We start from the raw sequence: 23,404 nt of genomic DNA on the forward strand, positions 1-23,404 counted from the left end.
CTTCTTTCTTTGTTAACATTCATTGTTCCTGCCCTTTGTTTGGTATTTAGTTGTGTTCTGTTAATATACTTTTCATTGATCTGTTCAGTCTCCCAACTTGTTCTCAAGTTGCCATTGTTGTGACTGTTGTAAGTTTTCATCCCCATAGACTTATTTGGTGAGAAGTTGGGACTCTGTGAGATTTATGATTACAGTATTTGCTCAGATATAATCATTTTCCATTCAATAGACAATCAAATCCTGCATTAGTATAGTTAGCCAATTAAATTAGTTTGGTTTAAGGCCATGAGCCATGCTCTATGCAGCCCCTTCTCCTTCAGGTCATGTCCTTATTTTAGGAGGTCAAGATGGTCTATTCTTCATGATCCCCATCATTATAGCTCTGTAGAGGCTTAGCTGTGCTGGGTGATATTAAGTTGAACTACTGTCTCCAGTTTGAAAATCATTGTGGCCAGTATACCAAGTTTTACAAAGGTGGGTAAGCAAGGGTGGGTCTGGCACCAGCTGTATCTCAGATAAGTCTCATTCAGTGCCCAAAGAGGAGGCTGGATGGAGGAGAACACATGAGTTCTGCTTCAAAGAGAAGAACCTAACATAAAGACTCCTAACTCTGGGAAATGAACTAGGGGTGGTGGAAGGGGAGGAGGGTGGGGGGTGGGGTGAATGGGTGACGGGGGGCACTGAGGGGGGCACTTGACGGGATGAGCACTGGGTGTTATTCTGTATGTTGGTAGATTGAACACCAATAAAAAATAAATTTATTATAAAAAAAAACAAACAGAAAAACCTAGATTTAAACCATAGCCTGTTTTTGCTAAACTTTAGTAGTTTCAGTGCCACCTTCATGGTTTTTGTCATATCTATGTAATGCTCACACTTTTTTAAACTTAAATTTTGGTCTCATTTTTCATAGTAAAATTATAGGTTTAATGTGCTATAGTTTTCAAGTGGATATTAAAATAAATGTATAACCGTTAGATAACTGCCATCTTATATCATACACAATTATGTCATATACTTTCATGGTGTGCTTGCCATCCCTTTCTAGAGTGAAGTCTCTTCTGATCAGTCCCTGGTGTTCAGGCTGGGGTCCCATATTCTAGTGGGTTCTACTAGGGCCCCTGGGTCGAAAGAGTCCCAGAGCAAGACTGTGGACATTTTTGTCTCTTTAGAAGGAGCAGCTCAGCTTTTATTTCTTCCCCTGTCCAAGGTGCCTAGTTAAAATTATATCTGAAGAAAAGGCTCTATAGATTTTTTAAAGTGTGAAAACCATAGGAAAAGTCAATCCAGGATAAGAACTGCCAGAAAGACCACTTGTTTTGATATGCAGTCATTCATACATTCATTCAGCACTTCTCTGGGCTTCTCTTAGCTCTTCCTAGCTTTGAGGTCAAGAGAGCTGGCTTCAACCATATCTTGATTGTTGTAATGGAGCAAAACATATGTCTCAACAGCTTGAGATGATAGCATGCTAAACACTATTTCAATACTGTTCTACTTGATCTAGGTTGAGAGTAAGCCTTTGGCTCAAGCCCAGAAGCCACCTTCCAAGATTAAGAACCTCAGAATGACTCGATTCTTACATAAGGTGGGCAGTGATGTTTAGTGTCTTTTCTCTAGGAAAGGATGAAGGTATGTGGGTGGCCAGGGTAGCTTTTCAGTGGCATTTTGGTCAACTCAGCATAATATGATGCATATGCTTTATCCACATCACCATGCCGCATCTCCACACAATTTTAAATGTGGCTATTCACTGACAGACTACCTCTTTTGTAATCAATCAGTCAATCAATGCATGAGGGCAGGGATCCAAGGAAGGTCAAATCAATAATGTAGAGGAAATGGGAGCTTATGTTGCACCATGGAAGATGTATGTTATTTAGCAGGAAGAGCTTCCCCATATTAGGGTGGTAAGATATTAGAATGATGATAATAATGGCCAACACTTATGGAATACTCTACATGAGTTGCCTTGTTTACCTCACAAAAGCCTTATGAGGTAGATCCCATTTTTGTCCCCATGGTAGTGATGAGATAACTGAAGCTTAAAGAGAGAGTTGTGTGACCTATTCAAGATCTGCAGCTGTAAGCAGTGGAGCAGGGATTCAAACCCAGAGCTCATCTGCTTGACCACTCTGCTTTGCTGTACAAGAGCTTTGAAAATACATTTAGGCCTGGATTTGGTTCAGGTTCATTCTTGCTGTGGTAGGAGAGCTGGTAGAAATGACTCCGTGAAGACAAAGATTTCTTTCCTGAGGCTCTGCACCTTATCCACTTTCTCCTTATATAGAATCCAAACACCAGCATTACTTCACTCCCTTTTGTGGATACCAAGGGGAAGAAAAACATGGTTAACTTTCCATGCATCGGCAACAAAATCTTGCTAAAGCCACCCCTGCTGTATCAGGTGAGTACAGGGCAGTGGACATGGCCCTGAGCAGGCATGTCAAAGACCTAACTGCTGTCCAGAACCAAGTTTAGAAAGGCTGGGAATAGCACAATGTCACCTGAAGAATTGGGTTCTAGTCCTGTATCTTTATAAAGAATATAAACCTTAACAAATAAATCACTGACTTTCTTTTATCTACAAAATGGGCTTTTCATAGGGTTGTCATGAAGATTCATCGAGGAAAGGAAGAATGAAGTGTCTGGTATATAAATGGTAGAAGCATACAAAATGAGTGTTTTCCTCCAATGTCCCTTACTTTTTTTTTTTTTTTTTTGTATAAGGACCAAATAAGATAATGTGAGAAAGTGCCAAGTTAAAGAGTTATTATAACTTCAAGTGTTTGTGCCCTTGGGCAAATCACTTTATTTAGTTAGGAACTGACCTTCTTAAGAGCAGTAGTAAACAAACAAACAAACAAAAAAACTGTTCCCATTTCTTCCTGGAGTAAGACATCACTGGGGTTATCAACTGCATAGGTACTGTGCATGAGCCTTATAGAGAATAATGTGAGTCAGACAGATACTTCCTTTGACAGGAAGATTGAGAAAACCTAGTGTCTGATAATTATCATTTTCTCCCTGGAAAGGTAGAAGAGTCTGGCTGGATGTGGGTTTTCTTGGTCTGATAAATAGTTTGTGACACCCAAGAGAAGTCTAAGCAGTCCTTTATTTCAAGTCTCTTTGTCTGGACAGGATAATCAAAGTCATAATCAGTTGCCAGCCTCTGAACTCAAGGCTTCTGAATTGCCTTTCCATTCAAGCATTAAAACCAAAGATCCCAAGCCAGAGGAGAAACCACCAAGAAAGCACAAGGTGCCTCTCACTGCAGCAGGTATGCCTTTTGGGCAATAACAGGGTGTAGGGGGCGCTGATTCTAGGTGGTCAAGGCGTCATGAGCTGAGCTGAACCAGATGTTGGAGAAGTCAACTAAGGAAAAAAGCCAAAATGAGAGTAACAGTAAGCTTCTCATTACTTACTGTGATAGAATAAGCAAGAGATTAAATAGGGGAATTGGATGTTATACCATATGTTGGCAAATTGAACTCCAATAAAAAATATTTTTAAAAAAGGGGAAAACACCCAACTCCTCAGTATTCCATTTTCCCCCATGGACTGGCACCACACCAGGTCAGATGCATCAGCTCAGTCAGAGGGAACTGTCTCACTGCCTAGAGAGCTGAATAGGCCTTCAGTCATTTTATGGAGGGGTTGGGGAGGAGGTAGAGGGGAAGAGCTAATAGTAGAAATGTACTAAGTACTGAGTCAGAGTAGGGACAAGTATCTTGAGGCCTCACTTTCTCCTCTTGATAAGGAGGTCTTGGCAGAAATACTCAAGGAATGGGGGCATCTTGGTTAGGAATGCAGATGTGTCTAAGTGCATGGCCACCCAGGGGAACCTGAGCCCTTGACTGCAACTTTTCAGATACTTCATGCACTGGCTCTGCACCAATGCTGGCATGGGGAGGGAAGCTTCCTCATGAACCCTGCCAGGAAGCCTTTTAATTACCTATGGTTGGGCCTGAAAGATCACACATATGTTTTTGGCCAGGAGCCCAACTCCATCCGTACAAGGTTCAGAGATTCATTTCCTATTAGAATTCAAAGGAAGAGAACTAACACTCACTATGCCAACACCCTCTGATGCTTGGAGCTCTTTACCCACAGCTTTGAAATTATTGTCCTTCCACTTCTTAAACAATCTTGGGAACCACCCACAAAAAGATCAGTTCAGTTTTGAGCTAGTTTTGCCTTTACAGAGCTTATAATCTGCCTCCTTGTTTTCTTAGGTCTTGGTTCTGTCTTCTGGGCTAGGAATATGCCTTATTCAGCATTCATATGATTGCCCTTCACACAGGTCTTGTCTCTCATGTCTTTTTTCCTTCTGGCAGTTCCTTCTTCAACTCTTTAGCAGTTTGTCAAATAACACGGTGCCTTCTCCTCCCACCTGCAATTCCCCAGGACTCTCTCAGCACTCTCCAGTTTATCTACTTAAAGTTTGAATCCCACCCCACTTGCTGCCAGACCAAACATCAAACACCTGACGGGGTCTGGACAGAGAAGGGTAGAGAAGAACAAACACTTATTCATTCCTTGCAGTCTGAGCTGCAGACTTGAGTGGGAATACCTCCTGGGCTTTTAAAGTTGCATTGAAGTTAACCTGCTTGGCCCTTTAAGGGGTAACCTTCTTGGGATAAACTATTTGTGTAGCTCCAAACCATATTAACTCAGAAACTGCTGCCGTAACTACGTACTGTTGTTGACACTAGCTTTCCTCCTGGAATTTTTACCCATACTGCTGCAACCATAGCTTTTGGGAGCTAGATTCTCCCTTTCCCTTTATGTTTCCCTCCTGATTTGTTGAAGTCAGTACGACATCTTAACATTTATCCTTTACATTTCTACCCTGTGAGTTTTAAGATATGTGATCCTTAGTAAGTCACCTAGTTGAGGAAAGGAGTGACTGGCTTATGAGCAAGAAAGGGTGCCATCATTAGGACCCTGGGCAAATCCCCATGTTGCCTCAACTACAACTATAGTGTCTTTCATACAGAGGCCTTAAAGTGTTTTAAGAACCAGCTATCTTCGTATGAGCAAAGTGAAGTCCTGGGCTACACAGAGCTGTGGTTCCTGGGGCTTGAAGCAGAGAAGCTCCACATGACTCCTGAGAAGTTCAACAAAATGAGTTTCGATGATGAACATGGCTCCTATATGAAGGTGACGGGGAAGTAGGTCATGGTAACTCCAAGGGCCTTGGGCTTGGGATAAGAGGTAGTCTGGAAAGGAAAAAAAGTGTGGGCTTTTTTGTTTTAATAGCATTTAGTGCCAATACATCTCAGACTAGGCATCCTGAAGGATTCTAGTGGGTGCTAAACCAAAGAAATGCCATGTTGAAAATGGGAAAACATGCATTTAATATACAAACTACTCTGCTAAGGGTATTCCAAGAGTATTTGGGGTAACAAGTTTGCATGCTGGGCAAATTCTCACAAACTTTTTATGCAAAGCCCTTTACCCATTGGAAAGGCCAGACTCCATGGAATAAGATGCAGTCTTCCCAATGTCTTGTTTTTTTGTCTCCTCCATACAAGCCCACACATGGACCTCTTTCTATTTCATTTTTTTTCCTATTTCATTTTAAATGCCATTTCTCCACAAGCAAAAAAAGGTTCTTGTCACTGTAGTCCCTGGCACCTAGCTCTTGACTCCTTCTTCTCTTCTGATTGTGTCTCTGAGGTTCCCCAGGACAGTGCCTCTTACTAGGCCTGAAGGCAAAATCTGGGCAGTGGAAAGTGTCTTTTTTGCTTCAGAAAGCAATTTTCACTTCTGAAGATGTCCAGATATATGATGCTTGGTCCACTAGATTTGTGGGCTGCTGGGAATTTCCTCCTCTGGACGTTTTCTCACAACTTGGTTACATTTAAAGAAATAAGATTGGTCTTTTATGGCTTCGTAGAAGAGACATATTTCTTCAGAGTATTTAAAGCTGTGTTTCTCAGCTTTACTATGTACCTAAATCCCCTGGAGGTCTTGTTAAAAATGTGGATGTTTATCCAGCAGGTGTGGGATAGAGCCTAAGATTTTGCCTTTTTCAAAAGCTTCCAGGTGATGCCCGTGCTGCTGGTCCTTTGGTCACACTCTGAGAAGGAAGGATTTAGAGTTTCTGGCACAAATTAATCCTTGGTTAACCTTACTTCCAATCCATCCAGACATCCTCAGCTCCTCCACCCCAACCATACCTGGGCATAGAGTTTCTGGGAAATTCCCCAGGGATGTCAACACTACCTTTAAGTCAATTCACTGGAGCTCAGTTCCTCAGTCTCAAATCTTAGGAGCTATGTTACTGGTGGAGGCAGGCAGGGGGATAACGTGTGCTCACTGTTTACTCAGAACCTCCATCTTTATCAAATTCCCAAAAATTCCATGCTAAATTCCCAAACAAGTATTTCTATTCTTTCAGCAATTATTAATTGAATAACTATTTATTGAGAGCGTTTTATATGTTTGGGCATGTGATAGACTCTGGAAATATAAGGGGAATTATAAAAATGAACACAACCTGGTCCTTGGCCTCAAGTAATGATAATCAGTGTCAAAGTTGACATCTAGACAAATAATTATCATACAACCAAACTGATGACTTGGGGCCCAAGGGTCTGGGGCTTGGGCTGCAAGCCCCAAAATACGTACAAAATACCTTTATGCCAATATGTGCAGAACTTGTCCATTGCCCTTTCCCTGTACATTGTCACAACCGAATTTTACAAGTAGGGTAATCCACTTCCACATATTAACAGGTAAAGTTGTACCTGTTCATATTCATGGTCCTGATTCCTGCTCTATGACTGAACCACCACTACAGAATCACAAACACATTCTGAGGACTGTATACAAACATCTGTCTTTCGCCTCTCCCAAATCCTGAGAGTAAAACTAGGAATCAGAGATTCTCAGAGCTGGAATGTCTTAGAGGTTCTTCTCCAAGACCTTCAGTTACAGATGAGGGCACTCAGCTCATAGTGGGTAAGTGATTTGTCTGAAGATACTCAGATAAAGTATTTTTAAATGAAAATTTCCTATTGCTTTGAATAAATAACCCATTCTCTGGTTTCCAGCCCATGAAGAGAATAGGTGATTCTGGCTCTTGGAAAATGCTTCTCTTAGTTGAGAAAGATTCAAGTTCTTTACTGCTAACTCTCAAGTTAGAATTAAATCTGAGTAAGTCAAGAGGAGGACCAGTTCTGACCAGGAAGAGGCAGAGCAGACATGAAGCCTTCTCTGATTAATGGAGACACATCAAGGATCAGAAATAGAACTTCCCCCAAATTGCTGCTTGGCTGCATTCAAGGATTATGAAATATCCAAACTGGAAGGGACTTTAGAACCACTTTGTTCAATCTTCTCATTTTACAGATTCCCACATAGGCAGAAAACTAGAGATGATGGACTAGATCTAGAACCTGAGTTTTCTAAGACCATCCAATATTCTTTGCACTGCTTGGCATGGATAGAACCTGTGGGACCTTCCTAGAACCACACTGGTAGCCTGCGATCCAAGCAACAACCTCACCATTGCAGAAGCAATTAACAGGAGGGTGGGAGTTGCACAAATACTCAGTGCAGTTCAGAATGATCTCCCTGAGGGTAAACCATGAGATGACATGGGCCCCAGTATCAGGGAAGCCCGATAGCCTATGGCTCTGTTCCTCACCCTGACCTGGCTTCTGCAGGTCCTGCATGACCACATTGCCTATCGCTATGAGGTTTTGGAGATGATCGGGAAAGGGTCCTTTGGACAGGTGGCCAAGTGCTTGGATCACAAAAACAATGAGTTGGTGGCCTTGAAAATCATCAGGAACAAGAAGAGGTGTGGTTTGGCAGATGGCCTAGGCCATGGGAGGGGTGGTCTGCATGACTCTGGCCCCTTCATAATGCCAACACTTCCTGTTTCTGCTTTTTCTTCTGATCTTCCTCATCCTTTTCCCTCTTTCTCTCTCTACCTATCTGATTTCACAATGGGGCAAAGAAGAGGCAAGATTATGAAGCTTTTAGTGCTTTCTGCTCCCCTTTGACAGTCTTGTTGGGGTGATGGGGAGGGTCTGGGTAATGGGGCTAAGTGCTGCAGCATGACATGACACTGTAAATTCTGTTCCCATATCCTTTCCTCCTGCCACTCCCCTACCACTTCAGATTTCACCACCAAGCCCTGGTGGAATTGAAGATCCTGGAAGCTCTCAGAAGGAAGGACAAAGACAACACCTACAATGTGGTACACATGAAGGACTTCTTCTATTTTCGCAATCATCTCTGCATCACCTTTGAACTCCTGGGGTCAGCTGCTTTTTCTTTTAATGTATTTTCTCTTGAAAAGTTGCTTAAGGTGATAGAAGAAAAACTTTGAGGTCCGAACACTAGATTTTTCTAGATGTGAACTTTTAATGACTAGAGTAGACACAAAGGCCACTCAGTTACCTAGAAAGCTAAGGAGCGAAGAGCTGTATCCAAAGCTGCTCATTTCACTCTACCCCTCAGTCATGTCTCTCACCTGCCAACATACTCAGGATGTGCTGCCCAAGTGTTGGGTGCCAAACTGGGTGACATAACCAATACAAGGCCCCTGCCCTCAAGACTGAAACTTAAATATGTTGAAAACGACTATCCTTTGCCCCCATGTCTCCATTCACTGGCTTTATAATTCTCCTTGGAATCCAAGGGAGTAGCAGCTAGCTGCTCTCAAGCAGGGAAAGGACTTTGATTTTGAGCAAATAAGGATAGGAGCAGATATTTTTTTTTGGCCAGGAAGCAGAACCTGACAAATAGATTGGTATCACCTCGCTGAATATTGGAGCTGGAAGGGTGTGCTAATTGGAAGGGCATGCTAATCTGATTACTTTTTCTCTGAGAAGACCAGCTTCCATAATTTGAACAAAACCAGAAACCCAGAAAGCATTTAGCAAAGGGGAATAATTAGGGTAGACTCTCAGAGGCCCAGTATTATGGGATTCCCTGAGCTGGTAGCTTGGTGCTCCCATGACACCTTTGTTGTCAGTGAAATTCTAAGAACCAGCTAAACTTGAATTAGAAGGAAAGTTGACACTCTTCTCACCATCTCTGATGACTACAAAATACGGTCTACTTTCTGTATGCAGAGGTGAATTATCTTCCTTCTGTCAAAATGAACAAGCCAGGATTAGATTTCATTGTATTTAAAAGAACAAGCCAGCTAGATGCCATTGTACTTAAAATTAGAGCTCTGAGAAGTGAGGAGGGGCAAATATGCTGGGGGAGAATCCAAAGACCATAAAGGTTGGGAGTTGCCCAGGGTCACACAGCTAGTCAGCTGAGGCTAGAGCTATACATCTTCCTGTACTCCTCAAGAATGAACAGCTTCCTAAATACTGCCAGAGTTAGAGAAGGCTTAGAAATGGAAGATTGGGAGAAATCAAGAAGAAGTTGATGCAAAGTTGTTTCTGGGTGGTGCCCCTTCTTTCCCTCTTCTCTCCATTTGATGATTTACACATACTGGCAGCCCACAGACAATGTTTTTCTTGTTAAAATGCTTTGCATTTGTTTCTAACACTTGTAAATCATCAGATTTCATATAATTTAGCAGGCTTTTATACAATAGGGCAGGCTTCTGCCTATCTAGAAAATTTAGGATAATCTAGCAAGAGTAAACCCTCATTTCTGCAAGCTTATAGATGGATGGGACCAAGGAACCAGGATTACTTTGGATGGTGTAGGGCTTCTTCATTTTACCTCAGGCCCCATCTGCCCACTCTCTTGTTCCCTTACTTATCAGGAACCTTTTGATGTCTTTAGACAGCCTTATTAGTTTGGGGCAGGAGTGACCACTTGGTTGGGTGATGGACTTCCTGGATCCTTCCCAAGGGCCTGAGAAATTATGAATATTTCAGAAGTTTGGCCCAACCTTTGAACACCCACATGTGTAACAAAGTGATTAAATGACCTTGCCATATAAGAAACAAGGGGACATCTGAGAGGCCAGCACAATTGAGCTTCACACAGGCTCTACCATGAATCAAGGCAAAAGTTGAGTTTATAGGACACGAAAGCTCTGCCTCCTGGCCTGAGGCTTGCCTACTACCAGAGGGAAACCAGGTGATATGGGATTGTTTGCAGGTTCAAGCTCAGCATTATACCTTCTGCACTGATACATACACATCACTTTCTCTCTCTCTCTCTTTTCCAGAATCAACTTGTATGAGTTGATGAAGAATAATAGCTTTCAAGGCTTCAGTCTGTCAATAGTTCGACGCTTCACCCTCTCTGTTTTGAAGTGTTTGCAAATGCTTTATGTAGAGAAAATCATTCACTGTGATCTCAAGCCCGTGAGTGCAAGCTCTGTCCTGCCAAGGGAGCTGGTTCCCACCCTCAGAAACTATTTGTCCCATTCTGTCCCCTAGTGGTAACTGGGAAGCCATCATGGCCAAGGCTCCAGGGTAGAAGCCAAGCAGTTATGTTTATATGTTGTATAAACCAAGAGAGATGCAGTGAAGATTAGGGGACAGATATCAGGATGATGCAGAGAGATGTGGTACTATCAAGACAGGAACATAAAGATCTGAGGGCTTTCCTACAGAAGGCTTAGAGATATGTAGAGACATATGTAATGCAGGGATATGGAGAACTACTGTACTAAATCCTGACTTTATTCACTCTATTCTGAGTTGGTCCTAGGGTACAGAAAATCCTCTGCTCCAAATGAATGTGCCCTTCCCACATGTCCTGCTGGTATTCTGTACTTGCTCTGTTACTGCTCTGGTTGCTATGTAGGGATGGTTTATCTTCCACTGACTGCAAATTCCCCCAAGGTCAGGGACCATGTCTTCTCACCATTTTATTCCCAGGATCCAACATGGTACTTGGCAATAGTAATGGCAGGCAATAAATAAATGCTTGTTAGAAGAGTTAATGATTGCAAACTTGAGGAGTACAGAGAGGTAGCTAGGGGAAAGGTATAAGGGTGTGAAGATGTGTGGTCAGGAGCTGGTTCCAAAAACAATATGATTCTCACAGATATGTAAATATCCCTTAATTTTTCCTCATTCCCTTCTCACTCCCCCCAAATAGTTAATTTTTAGTTGTTTTTAATTTTAATTCCAGCATAGTTAGTACAGTGTTATATATCAGTTTCAGGTGTACAATATAGTGACTCAACAGTTCCATATAACACGTGGTGTTCATCATGATAAGTGTACTCTTTAATCTTCATCGCCTGTTTCAGCCATGCCCCCACCAACCTCCCCTCTGGTAACCATCAATTTGTTCTCTATGGTTAATAGTCTGTTTCCTGGTCTCTCTCTCTCTCTCTCTCTCTTGCTCATTTGTTTTGTTTCTTAAACTCTATATATCAGTATATATATATATTACCATATAAATATATATATAAGAGTATTTATATACCATATAAATCATATGGTATTTGTCTTCATCTGACTGACTTATTTCCCTTAGCACTATATTCTCTAGCTCCATCCATGTTATTGCAAATGTAATATTTCATTTCTTTTTATGGCTGAGTAATATCTATATATCTATATCTATATATCACCTCTTTTTTTTTTAAAAAAAAGATCTTATTTATTTACTCATGAGAGATACAGAGAGAGAGGTAGAGACAGAGGCAGAGGGAGAAGCAAGCTCCATGCAGGGAGCCTGATGTGGGAATCCATCCCTGGGACTCTGGGATCATGCCCTGAGCCAAAGGCAGATGCTCATCCACTAAGCCACCCAGGTATCCCTTTATACTACCTCTTCTTTATCCATTCATCAGTTGATGAATTCTTGGGCCACTTCCATAATTTGGCTATTATAAATAATGCCACTATAAACATAAGGGTGCACGTTTCTCTTTGAATTAGTGTTTTAGGAGTAAATAGCCAGAAGTGTATTAGTGGAATTGTATTTGGGGGGTAAATACCCAGTAGCATGATTAGTGAGTGGATTGTAGGATAGTTCTATTTTTAACTTTTTGAGGAACCTCTATCCCCAAACAATTACTTTTTTAAAAAACTGTAACTTATTGGGTAAATTTTACAATTTAATATTGACAAGATAGAGATGTTCTCTCAGGGCTTACTGATGGACTCTCACAAGAATGATGATACATTAATTTATTATCAACATTCAAGTTCCTAATCCTCAGATTTGCAGCTTCAAAGGGTCACTGTACATCTGTGGTCTTTAGGCTTTGGGGCCTGACTCTCAACAAGGAAATTCACATGACATAATAGATTTTTTTCAGAAATAGTAAACTGGAATACATATGCCAAGTAGAAAAGTGTGTGTGCAACTAGGAGAGTGCTTGGTGAGTATAGATAAAAAATCAGGGAATTTTTTGAAGATACAAATGTGGTGATTTGAAGGGGCACCTGCACCCCAATGCTTATAGCAGCAATCCCCACAATAGTCAAAATATGGAAAAAGCCCAGATGTCCATCGACAGATGAATAAAGAAGTTTCATTAATATGTATAATGGAATATTACTTAGCCATCAAAAAATAAAATTTTGCCATTTGCTACAATATGGATGGAACTAGGGGGTGTTACGCTAAGTGAAATAAGTCAATCAGAAAAGACAATTATCACATGATTTCACTTATATGTGAAATATAAGAGAAAAAACAGATGAGCATAGAGGAAGAAAGGAAAAAATAAAACAAGACAAAATCAAAGAGGGAGACAAACCATGAGAGATTCATAACAATAGGCAACAAACTGAGGGTTGCTGGAGGGGACGGGTGAGGGGATGGGGTAACTGGAGCAGGGCAGGGGTTGTAATGAGCACTGGGTGTTATATACAACTGATGAATCACTGAACTCTACTTGTAAACTAATAATACACTATTATTAATTAATTTAATTTAAATAAAAAAAGAATCAAGGAGTTATTCTAATGGACTCAAAGGATAGTTTCAATGAGTTGTGATGATCTGATGCATCCATCCCCTCTATAGAGCTATTTTTATCAATATGATGGGAAGTTCTTTAGTTAAGGAACCTTTCCATTGGTCTGGAGACACACTAGAAATGTCTGCTTTTAAAAGACTTTTGCTGGGATCCCTGGGTGGCTCAGTGGTTTAGCGCCTGCCTTTGGCCCAGGGCGCGATCCTGGAGTCCCGGGATCGAGTCCCACGTTGGGCTCCCAGCATGGAGCCTGTCTCTGCCTCTCTCTCTATCTCTATGTCTATCATAAATAAATAAATCTTTAAAAAAATATGAAAAAAAAAGACTTTTGCTGATTGAACTCTTCCAGTTAATACAGATATTCTTTAGGAAAGGAATATGGACTAAAGTTGTGCTTTCTTAATTTGTGGTGCCGGAGGCATCAGACCAGGCCTGCTGTGCCATATCTGTAAAGTTAAAGGTCTCGGTAAGCAACTAATTCATGCACTATTCATAATAGTGAATTCATCTAATATTGAGATCTGTGAAAACATGACTGGGACTTTAAACTCCAGGCCCAGGAAGTACACCATCATGCTCTGAGAGCTCAGGAGCTTAACCACAGCTCTCCTGGGACGCTGGTTTCACATTTTCCCCAATGTCAATGAAAGAATCATAGCTCAGATTAAATTATTGCCTATCAGTTCATTACTGATGTCAGTATATTGGAGGAGCCCTTAATGGAAACACTAAATTCAGTTAGTGATATTTCTATGGCCTTATGCAAGCAAGGGATAGAGCCAGGTGCCAAGGAGATAAAAATAAGCCCATAGTGCTCAGTAGTTACACATTCCATATGGGGAAAGAGACAAAATATATGCGAAAGAAATACGACATACGACAAAGCAATAAATACTGAGTCCAAAGAAGAGGTACAGACCACAAATCAAATGGGAAGTCAGAGGAGGGGGAGAACATGGCATTTGGGGAAGAGACCCCTTGGAGCTGGTTACATTTTGATCTGGGTCCTGAAGGATGGCTGGCATTCCAGTAAATAGAGTGTGTGGAGAAACATTATTAAAACCTGACATCTGTCTTTCTCCTCTCTAGGAGAATATAGTGTTATATCAAAAGGGCCAAGTTTCTGTTAAAGTCATTGACTTTGGATCAAGCTGTTATGAACACCAGAAAGGTAAGCCCATTCTGGTCCCTTGGTCTGAATTTTCCTATTACAATTTCTTTCCCTTACTGAAACATCACTTCTCATGTGAGGTCACCTGGGTTCTAGCCTGGGCTCAGCCACAGCAATTGCTTGGTATGATTTTGAACAAGGTGCTTCACTTCTCTGAGCCCAAGTCTCCTCATCTATAAAATGAGAAGATTAAACTCAAATACCACAAGGGTCCTTTGCAGCTCTCAAATTCTGTATCTGGAATTACCTCAGAGTCTTGGCTCTCAAAACTAACTAGATGTGCATCTGGAACACCAGAGGGCTCTGAAAAAATTACAGCCCCCAGGACCTCATCCAAGATGTAAGGAATTTAAATTTCTGGAGGAGTCCCCAGCGGTCTGCACTGTGGAACACACAGCCATTCTGAGGTTTGAGATTCACTGCCCTAAGTTCTCTAGACTTTATATTTTTTTTCCAGGCTAGAATCCAAAAAGCAGCCCTGGAATATATTTCAAAAACCATCATTGAACGTGATTTAACTGCCTTTTCTTTTGACTTTTATCAAGTTTGAGGGCAAGAACATGTACCATTCAACAAACATTTACTGAGTATCTTCTACGTGCCTGTCACTGTTCTGGGTACCAGAACAACAACAAAAAAAAATAACATGTCCTGTGCTCTGATTGCTTACAGTTCAGTGGAAGAAACAAAGATAACAGGATAGGTGCAGTGATTACAAGTATGTACAGATGATGCTAAGGGCATAGTAAAGAAGGGCTTGGGATTAACCTTCATGGTGGCAGGGGGTGACACAGGAAGCCTCTGGAGGCAAAAGAAAAGACTTCTAGATGTTTTTTCCAAATATTCTGCAGCACTACTTTTGAAGACATGTTATCTTTTATGTATGGAACCCATAAGAAATTCCAGCTAGAAAACAATCTGCCTCCCATGAGGTACTCATATGCTTACTCTTCTCAGGCATGAAAGCTGTGCAATCTCTTGGCTTGGCTACCGGGATGCTCCCAACAGAATTTGTAATGGTCTTATCCTTGTTTTCATATAGTCATTTCCCTCTTTATGTATTTTCTGACTTCGCTTTATCTTTATTTTAACCATGAGACGGTATAGAGTATGGATACTACACTTGAACAGCCTGAGTTCAAATCCCAGCTCTGCCACTTAGAGCTGAGTGACCTTGATAATTTATTTAATCTTTGTCTGTCTGTTTTCTCAGTTTAAGATAGGACAATAATAGCACCTGCTTCACAGGGTTGTCATAAGGACTGAGGATTATTCTGTATTAAAACACTTGGAATAGTGCCCAGCACATGTTAAGGATTATAGAAGTGTCCATTTAATCTATTTTTTTTAAAAAAATTATGCTGTGTATATATGTACCTTGATTGCAAAGTGCATTAAATCCATTTTGGAAGTAGGCAGGGTATAAAAGTCATTTTTATCATACCTTCATTTTGTTTTTTATTCACAAAATTGTTATGTTTTTACTGACTCAAACATCAGAGAAGTGACCACAGAACCCTTCCCCTGCCAGCATCTAGGTAAAGAATGTCAGCATGTGGAAGCACAGTACTGTCTTCTGCACATCTTCATCTATTGAGATTGGGGGCTCTTCTTTCTGTACTTTATACAACACACTGCACATAATATATTGCAGACACATTAGAAGAGATGCATTTTGCATGGTTTATTTTCCATTTTTTTAATATGCCTCTTCTCTCACCAAATCACAATACGTTTAGAAGGTGTCTGCCCCAAATGAATGTAAGCTTAAAAATTTAGCTTTATATTAGCCTTCTGTTTCCTTTTTTAATAAAGTTTGGCTGACTTAAATGTCCGTCCCTGGAGCAATGCCTACTTTAAAGTTCTTGACCAATACAGTGAGGATAATAACACTGCATGATTATCAGGTTGCTATGAATATTTGATGAGATTATGTATGTAACTTGACTCAGAAATGCTGGTGGGCTGTACTTTCATCTCCCTGCAAACCCTGGAGAGTGAAAGGGGCTGGGGAGTCTTAGTTACCCTCGACCTTCACCTAAAATGTCCTTGGAGAAGTGTGTTTTGGAAAGGAGGATTTTACATGATAGTTCTCTTTCTTTCTCCACAGTATACACTTACATCCAAAGCCGGTTCTATAGATCCCCAGAGGTGATTCTGGGCCATCCCTACAACATGGCCATTGATATGTGGAGCCTGGGCTGCATCATGGCTGAGTTGTACACAGGCTACCCTCTGTTCCCCGGGGAGAATGAAATGGAGCAGCTGGCTTGCATCATGGAGGTGAGGGGGAGGTCTGAGGTGCTACGGGATGGTTAGCTTGCACTCTCAAACATTGGGCTGCGTCAGAGTCGCTGTAGGGCAGTGGCCTGTGTACTTTTTTGTGGTTGTTGGATGTATTTTTGTAATTATGTGCCCCTCTGTACACTTTTGAGTTGGTATCTAACATTTTTATCATAAAATTTAAATAGTTGCAGAGGATGAAATTTCCAACATATTATGAAAGTGACTTCATTTTTTAACTTTTTATTTTTTAGTCATTTAAAAAAAATTTTAATTCCAGGATGGTTAATATATAGTGTTATATTAGTTTCAGGAGTACAATGCAGTGATTCAACAATTCTATACATTACTCAGTGCTTAACATGTTAAATGTACTTTTTTTTTTGAGAGAGAGATAGAGAGTATGTGTGAGCCAAAGATGGGTGGGTAGGGAGGGGTAGGGAGAGAAGGAAAGAGAGAATCTACATTGGAGCCCAATGTAGGGCTTGATCTCATGACCCTAAGATTACAACCTGAGTTGAAATCAAGAGTTGGATGCTTAACCAACTGAGCCACCAGGCACCCTGATAAGTATACTTTTAATCTCTTTCACCTAGTTTACCCATCCTCCACCCACCTCCCCTCTGGTAACCAACTATTTGTTCTCTGTAGTTAAGAGTCTGTTTTTTGTTTGTCTCTTTTATCTGTGTTCATTTGTTTTGTTTTTAAAATTCTGAATATGAAGTGAAGTGATATGATATTTTTATGGTATTTGTGTTTATTTAACTGACTTATTTCACTTAGCTTATATTTTGTATAATGTTGATGCAAGTGGCAAGATTTCATTTTTGATGGCTGAGTAATATTCCATTATATATATATGCTGCATATACGTATATACCACATATGTGTGTGTGTGTGTGTGTGTGTATCTCACATCTTTATCCATTCATCTATTGATGGACACTTGTGCTGCTTCCATAATTTGGCCATTGTAAATAATATTGCAATAAACATAGGGGTGCATTTATCTTTTCAAATTAGTGCTTTTATATTCTTTGGGTGAATATCCAGTAGTAGGATTACTGGATCCCACTACTGGATCATATGGTAATTATATTTTTAATTTTGGGGGGGAATCTCCAAACTGTCTTCCCCAGTGGCTGAACAAGTTTGCATTACCTCCAACAGTGCACAAGGGTTTCTTTTTCTCTACATCCTTGCCAACACTTGTTATTTTTTATGTTTTTTATTTTAGCCATTCTGACAGGTGTGAGGTGATATTTCATTGTGGATTTGATTTGCATTTCCCTGATGATGAGTGATGTTGAGTACTTTTTCATGTGTCTGTTGGCCACCTGGATGACTTCTTTAGAAAAATGTCTATTTATCTGTTCTGCTTATTCTTTTTTAAAAAATATTTTATTTATTTGAGAGAGAGAGTGAGCGAGTGCACCAGCAGGAGAAGCAGCAGGCAGAGGGAGAAGGAGACACAGGCTCCCCAAGGAGCAGGGAAGCCTGATGCAGGATTTGAACCCAGGACCCTGGGATTGTGACCTGAGCCAAAGGCAGACACTTAACTGACTGAACCACCCAGGCACCCCTCCTCTGCCCATTCTTAATTGGATTATTTATTTTTTGGATGTTGAATTGTATAAACTTTTCATATATTTTGGATACTAACACTTTATTAGAAATGTAATTTACAAATATCTTTTACCATTCAGTAGGTTGTCTTTCAGTTTTGTTGATTGTTTCCTATGCTATGAAAAAGCTTTTTATTTTGTTGTAGTCCCAATAGTTTATTTTTGCTTTTATTTCCTTTGCCTTAGGAGCTATATCTAGAAAAATGTTGCTGTGGCTGACATTAGAGAAATTACTGCCTATTCTATACATTACTCTCTTCTAGGATTTTTATGGTTTGAGGTCTCATATTAGGTTTGATTCACTTGAGTTTATTTTTGTGTATGGTCTAAGAAAGTAGTCTAGTTTCATTATTTTGCATGTTACTGTCCAGTTTTCCCAACACTATTTGAGTTTATTTAGAAAATAGAAATTTGGGATGGATGGATGCGTAGATAATAGATGTTAAATAGGTAATTAGACTAATATATATATGCTGCATTTATGTATACCACACACACACATATATATACACACACACCACATCTTTATATATACACTATATATGTGTGTGTGTGTGTGTGTGTGTATAAATATCTTTATCCATTCATCTATTGATGGACACTTAGGCTGCTTCCATAATTTGGCCATTGTAAATAATGCTGCAATAAACATAGGGGGCATTTATTATATATATATATATATGAGAGAGAGAGAGAAAAAAATCAAACCTTTGTTCATAGTCAAAATATCTTTGTTCATTGGTATGATTCTGTCTTTTTCCATATTCTTACCTCTTTTATCAAAGACTAATTGATTAATGGACCATATAGGATTTATTCCTGGGCTTCCTGTTTCGTTCCTTTGATCCATGTGTCTATTTTTGTTACTAGCATTATACTGTTTTGATTATTATGGATTTATAGTATATCTTGAAATCTGGGATTGTGATATCTCCAGTTTTGTTCTTCTCTTTCAAGGTTGCCTTGGCTATTTGGGGTCTTTTGTGGTTCCACATAAATTTTAGAATTATGTGTTCCAATTCTATGAAAAATGCTGTTTGCATTTTGATAAGGATTGTATTACATCTATAGATTATGGACATTTTAACAATATTTGTTCTCCCAATCCATGAACATGGAATATCTTTCCATTTGTTTGTGTTGTCTTCATGACTTTCATCGATGTTTTATAGTTTTTATAGGACAGGTATTTCACCTCATTGGTTAAGTTTATTCCTAGATATTTTATTATATTTGGTGCATTTGTTTTCTTAATTTCTCTTTCTGATCGAATAGTGACATTTTAAAATGAAACCATTATGCCAGTCTTTCAAACATACTCAGAAGTAACTAAAAACCAGAGATGACACCTGTCCAAATCTATGTATTGTTCATTAATCATTCACTATCCTAACTTTCTGGAAAGAATATCTTTCAATAAAAAGGCTTTACCAAGACTCATTGTATGATTATTTATTATGTATTTTTTAAAGACATAATGTTATGGAGCTAAATTAGACAAAACAGGATAAAATAACACTAAAAATTAGAAATTTCACATTTTAGGATTACACCAGTGAGCAAAGATATTTTGACTGTGGACAAAGATCTGATTTCTCTCTCTCTCTCTCTCTCTCAATATATATATCTAATTACCTGTCTAATCTCTATCTATTCATCCATCCATCCCAAATTTCTGTTTTCTAGATTGACTCAAAGTTATAGATGGTCACAGGGACACACACATACCCTTGGGAATTATTAAATATACTTTCATTTCATGGTTGAAACTAATAAGTATTAAAATAACTTAGGTTATAATAGCTATAAATGATATCTATGGTGGAATGAACACTGGCCTGGAAATCAGTAAGTCTGGAGTGTGGTCCCAGCCTTTTCTCTTGGATAAGTCAGTTCCCTCTTTTGGACCTCTGTAAAATGAGATGTTCAGAGTATTGGCTTCTAAAGTTGATGATAAATGATTTAATGAAACATTCCTGAACCAATCCTGTTTCCAATACCAAGAAGAATTGAGAAGTATGGGATTTGATTCACTTCCTCCTGAACTGTCAGTGACCCTGAGGAGGAGGAGGAGGATAGGGTTGTGCAGATATATATGGCTGGGAACCCAAGGCTGAGGATGACACCTGTAATTTCTCTGTCTCTGTATATCCCTATAGGCTGCAGTGGGTAAAGGTGAACAAGTGGGTGCTATAATTTTCTTTTCTTTTGTCATATAGTGGACTGAGGCCCATCTGGTAATTTCTATCTCCAAGTTGGGATATGTCATTCCTTAATTCAAGGATGGTCAGCACATACACTGTTTTATTTATTCTGACAGATGATATCTGGCTACCATTAAGAGTGAGCTACCTCTAGTTTGTCTTAACACTTGTTCAGAGTAACACGACTAATATTTATGCTCAGGATACTGAAAGAGCCCTAAATTAGGAGTCAGAAGACTCATGCTCTGGGCCTTTTTATCACCGGGTTGAGGTTATCGCTTAATATCCTTGGGTCCTTATCTGTAGAAGCAAAATTTGGCCAAAGTCCCATCCAGTTCTAATGTGTGACTCCATAAGAGTGAACCCACTGCATTGTACTTGTTGAAGGTGCTGGGCCTGCCACCAACCCACTTCATTCAGACGGCCTCCAGGAGACAGACATTCTTTGGTAAGTTCCTAGGTCTAATACTCTTTCTCTCATTGTGATGAGGTCTCACAGACCTTGGAGCAACCTCTCATACCCTAAACCCCATTCAATGCTCTCCCCTAGTCCCATCCCAAAGGGCAAGCTGTGATTAGGACCTTCTGCTAGGAAAGTAAATATCTGCTGCCAAGTGGTACCAGAAAGCATGATGGAGATGGGATGGAGGAGTCACAGTGGGAAGGAGGTCTTGGCATAAAAATGACCAGGTTCCTGCTCAGAAGATCTATTGGGAGATCTTGAAACCTTGAAAGATTATAACTATGCCCTTTACTGCAAATTCTCCTTGCTTCTCCAAGCAGCTTGCCCCTTCACACTATGTACTGTTCAGGGAAATAAAAAAGCAGAAGCTCCTTTCTAAGAATAGTGGGAAATTTGCTACATATCATTAATGGAGCATTATTCTTTCCTGCTGCAATTCTTTTAATCTTCCAAATCTGTACTATGCCAGGATCATTGCAACTTTGCTATAAAATGGGTAAATAAAGGCTGTCATACAGTTTGGCTGTGGATATGTTGTGACTTCCCAGTTATGTATAGGACAGCTACCTAATTGCTGGAATTAAGCTTCATCCATGGCCCCATGCTGCCCCCTCATTGCAATTTCCAGGCTCCGAATTTCTGATCCTCTGACTTTCTATTTGACTGGTGCTGTGCAAGATGGACAGGTGGATTAACAAGGTCCAACTGCTGAAGGCAAGGGCTTCCAGGGCACTATGAACCGAATAGATGAAGTCAGTCTCATATCTAAAGTCCTTTTTTAAAAAACCACAAGAACCTAAGGGATTCTCTTGTAGAAAAATCTACAGTGACCAAGTGGAGTGAAGCCAACATGAGGGAAAGGGAACTGCACAGGTAGGCTCTGTGCCATTTTGAATAGCATTTCTGACCAGCATTCTTATAAGTTTAGTTCATAGGCTTCTACTGGCTATGGAATCTCCATCATTCCTAGCCCTCTCAACTCTTATTTCCACCCAAGAGTGCCTTCAGAATGGGGGAAAATCCTTCACTTTCTTTCCACAGCTTGTTCTATCAATAAAAGAGTTTTTAAAACTTTTATGGATTCCTGGACATAAAGGTGTTAAGTCAACGTATAACTGAGCTAGTGCTCAGTCATGTGGGGGTTAAAATGTGGTATACTTCAGTTACTATTTGGTAAACAAACAAACAAAAAAAACCTGCCATAGCTACAGGCTCCCTGGCCCCTTTCTCAGGACCTGTTGGTCTCCCCGTTATCCAGAAACTCAAAGTTTAAGGCCTGGCAAGCAGAGGGTCCCTCCATGACCCTGCTTCAGTACCAAAGCTATCATCCTTTCTGATTGGTTAGTCCCATGCCATTCCAATGGTTAAATCTTTGATACATCACCCTGTAGTTATGGCTGGAGCTTTGAAGACCTTACCTTTGGGCATACTCAGTGTCCTGGCTGCCTTAGAACAGTGCCCATGCACTAACCCTCCTTCCAGAGCAGCTGATGGCAGGCAGGAAGATCTCGCTAACTTGTTTGTATAACTAACTTATACAGAGCAATGGAACTGGTCTTTTAATCCTGGATATGCTTTTCCCATCCACCACTTTTAATTTAGATTTTTGGATTTCAAAGGATTTAGGGAAAGAGAAGTAGGGATATTGGTGTTCCTTCTTGCCAAAGACATTGTGGGAAGAGTCATATCTAAGCATGAACTTAAGATTATACCTTGTATGTGGGGGCACTAAAAGGAAAGGAGTATAGGGCATAATGGTAAGAGGGTCTAGTTCATAGAGTACTAGTTTTTACCGTCAGCATGAGGCTTTAGAATAATGATGTGTTTTTGGTAGCAATATCTCTTCATTTCCTGCATAAGAAAGGACTTTATTGGGATTTTCATCTTCTTCAGTGTTTCCCAAACTTTATCTGATTATAAGAATTAGTTGGGGACTTGACAAAAAGTGCTCATTCCCATTATTTTCCTATGGTATAGTATAAAAGATGAGAAAAACTTGTAAAACAGTTACATAATGATGATTTTAGGAGCTGTTATTTATAAACCCGTGAGCCTGACTCTTCAGTCACTTGTAAAAAGAGCAACATAGGATCAAATGGGTGCACTGGTGCCATAGTCAAAAAGGAAATGGGGTTCACAGTACCTATACCCTATGCAATGTCCCAACTCATTTTTATGTCTGTAAATACACATACCCATGTGATGTACACACACACACACACACACACACACACACACATATACACATTCATGGTCTCTTCTAGGAATTGTTTTTGGAAGCCCCACATATTGCATTAATTATAAAATAGAAAGGTCTCATTCTGTACTTTCCAGAATGTCCATCATGTGAAACTGAGTTTTTGTGAAAATTCAGTTTAATGTGTAAATTGTGTGTGTGTGTGTGTGTGTATACACATTCATCCATATGCAGATTTACAAGGTAGGAGCATAAGTGGACACCTTGTCTGGATATGCACACCAGAGTCTAGATGTCCAAATGAGTGGCCTCACCTTCAAAGCATTGCCCATAATATTCTGGGGAAACCTCTGGAGCTTTCTTCAGAGCTTCTTTTCAGGCATGATAAATACATTTGGTGAGGGTTTTCATGAATGAAAATGACTGAAAAAGTCATTTCCAAGCTGTTTTAAGCAACAAAACAAGTTTAATCATTCCAATTTATGGACAAAATTTTGATGTGCCTATAAAAAAGTAATAAGATTAATTTGCTTGTGTGGCTTGTAAATGAGTTCTGAAAGCAGATGATTCTCCTACAATACTTT

The 23,404-nt window shown here is 40.0% G+C and overlaps 1 protein-coding gene and 1 long non-coding RNA gene across 18 annotated transcripts in view; one reads left to right on the plus strand and one right to left on the minus strand.

The window, feature by feature from the left end:
- DYRK4 (dual specificity tyrosine phosphorylation regulated kinase 4) overlaps positions 1-23,404 on the plus strand; it is a 63,024-nt gene that overhangs the window by 20,806 nt on the left and 18,814 nt on the right. For 7 of the 17 annotated variants that reach the window (XM_038576530.1, XM_038576528.1, XM_038576529.1 and 4 more), the window contains exons 3-12: positions 1,508-1,588; positions 2,291-2,407; positions 3,142-3,280; positions 5,000-5,163; positions 7,677-7,813; positions 8,137-8,277; positions 10,160-10,298; positions 13,967-14,048; positions 16,159-16,331; positions 20,548-20,608. In XM_038576530.1, the coding sequence (XP_038432458.1) occupies positions 1,508-1,588; positions 2,291-2,407; positions 3,142-3,280; positions 5,000-5,163; positions 7,677-7,813; positions 8,137-8,277; positions 10,160-10,298; positions 13,967-14,048; positions 16,159-16,331; positions 20,548-20,608 (1,234 nt within the window). Of the gene's footprint in view, positions 1-1,507; positions 1,589-2,046; positions 2,408-3,035; positions 3,281-4,999; positions 5,175-6,792; positions 6,970-7,676; positions 7,814-8,136; positions 8,278-10,159; positions 10,299-11,181; positions 11,221-13,966; positions 14,049-16,158; positions 16,332-20,547; positions 20,609-23,404 lie in introns of those variants that run through there. The other 10 variants (XM_038576535.1, XM_038576538.1, XM_038576537.1 and 7 more) reach the window with 8 other exon arrangements.
- Positions 3,098-23,269, minus strand: LOC119866434. Its single transcript, XR_005379758.1, has 3 exons — positions 23,135-23,269; positions 9,053-9,113; positions 3,098-3,375 (listed from the first exon to the last, which is right to left on the minus strand). It is a non-coding gene; the product is annotated as an uncharacterized LOC119866434 (long non-coding RNA).

Source organism: Canis lupus, chromosome 27, assembly GCF_011100685.1.
Source record: "Canis lupus familiaris isolate Mischka breed German Shepherd chromosome 27, alternate assembly UU_Cfam_GSD_1.0, whole genome shotgun sequence".
NCBI classification, from domain to species: domain Eukaryota; kingdom Metazoa; phylum Chordata; class Mammalia; order Carnivora; family Canidae; genus Canis; species Canis lupus.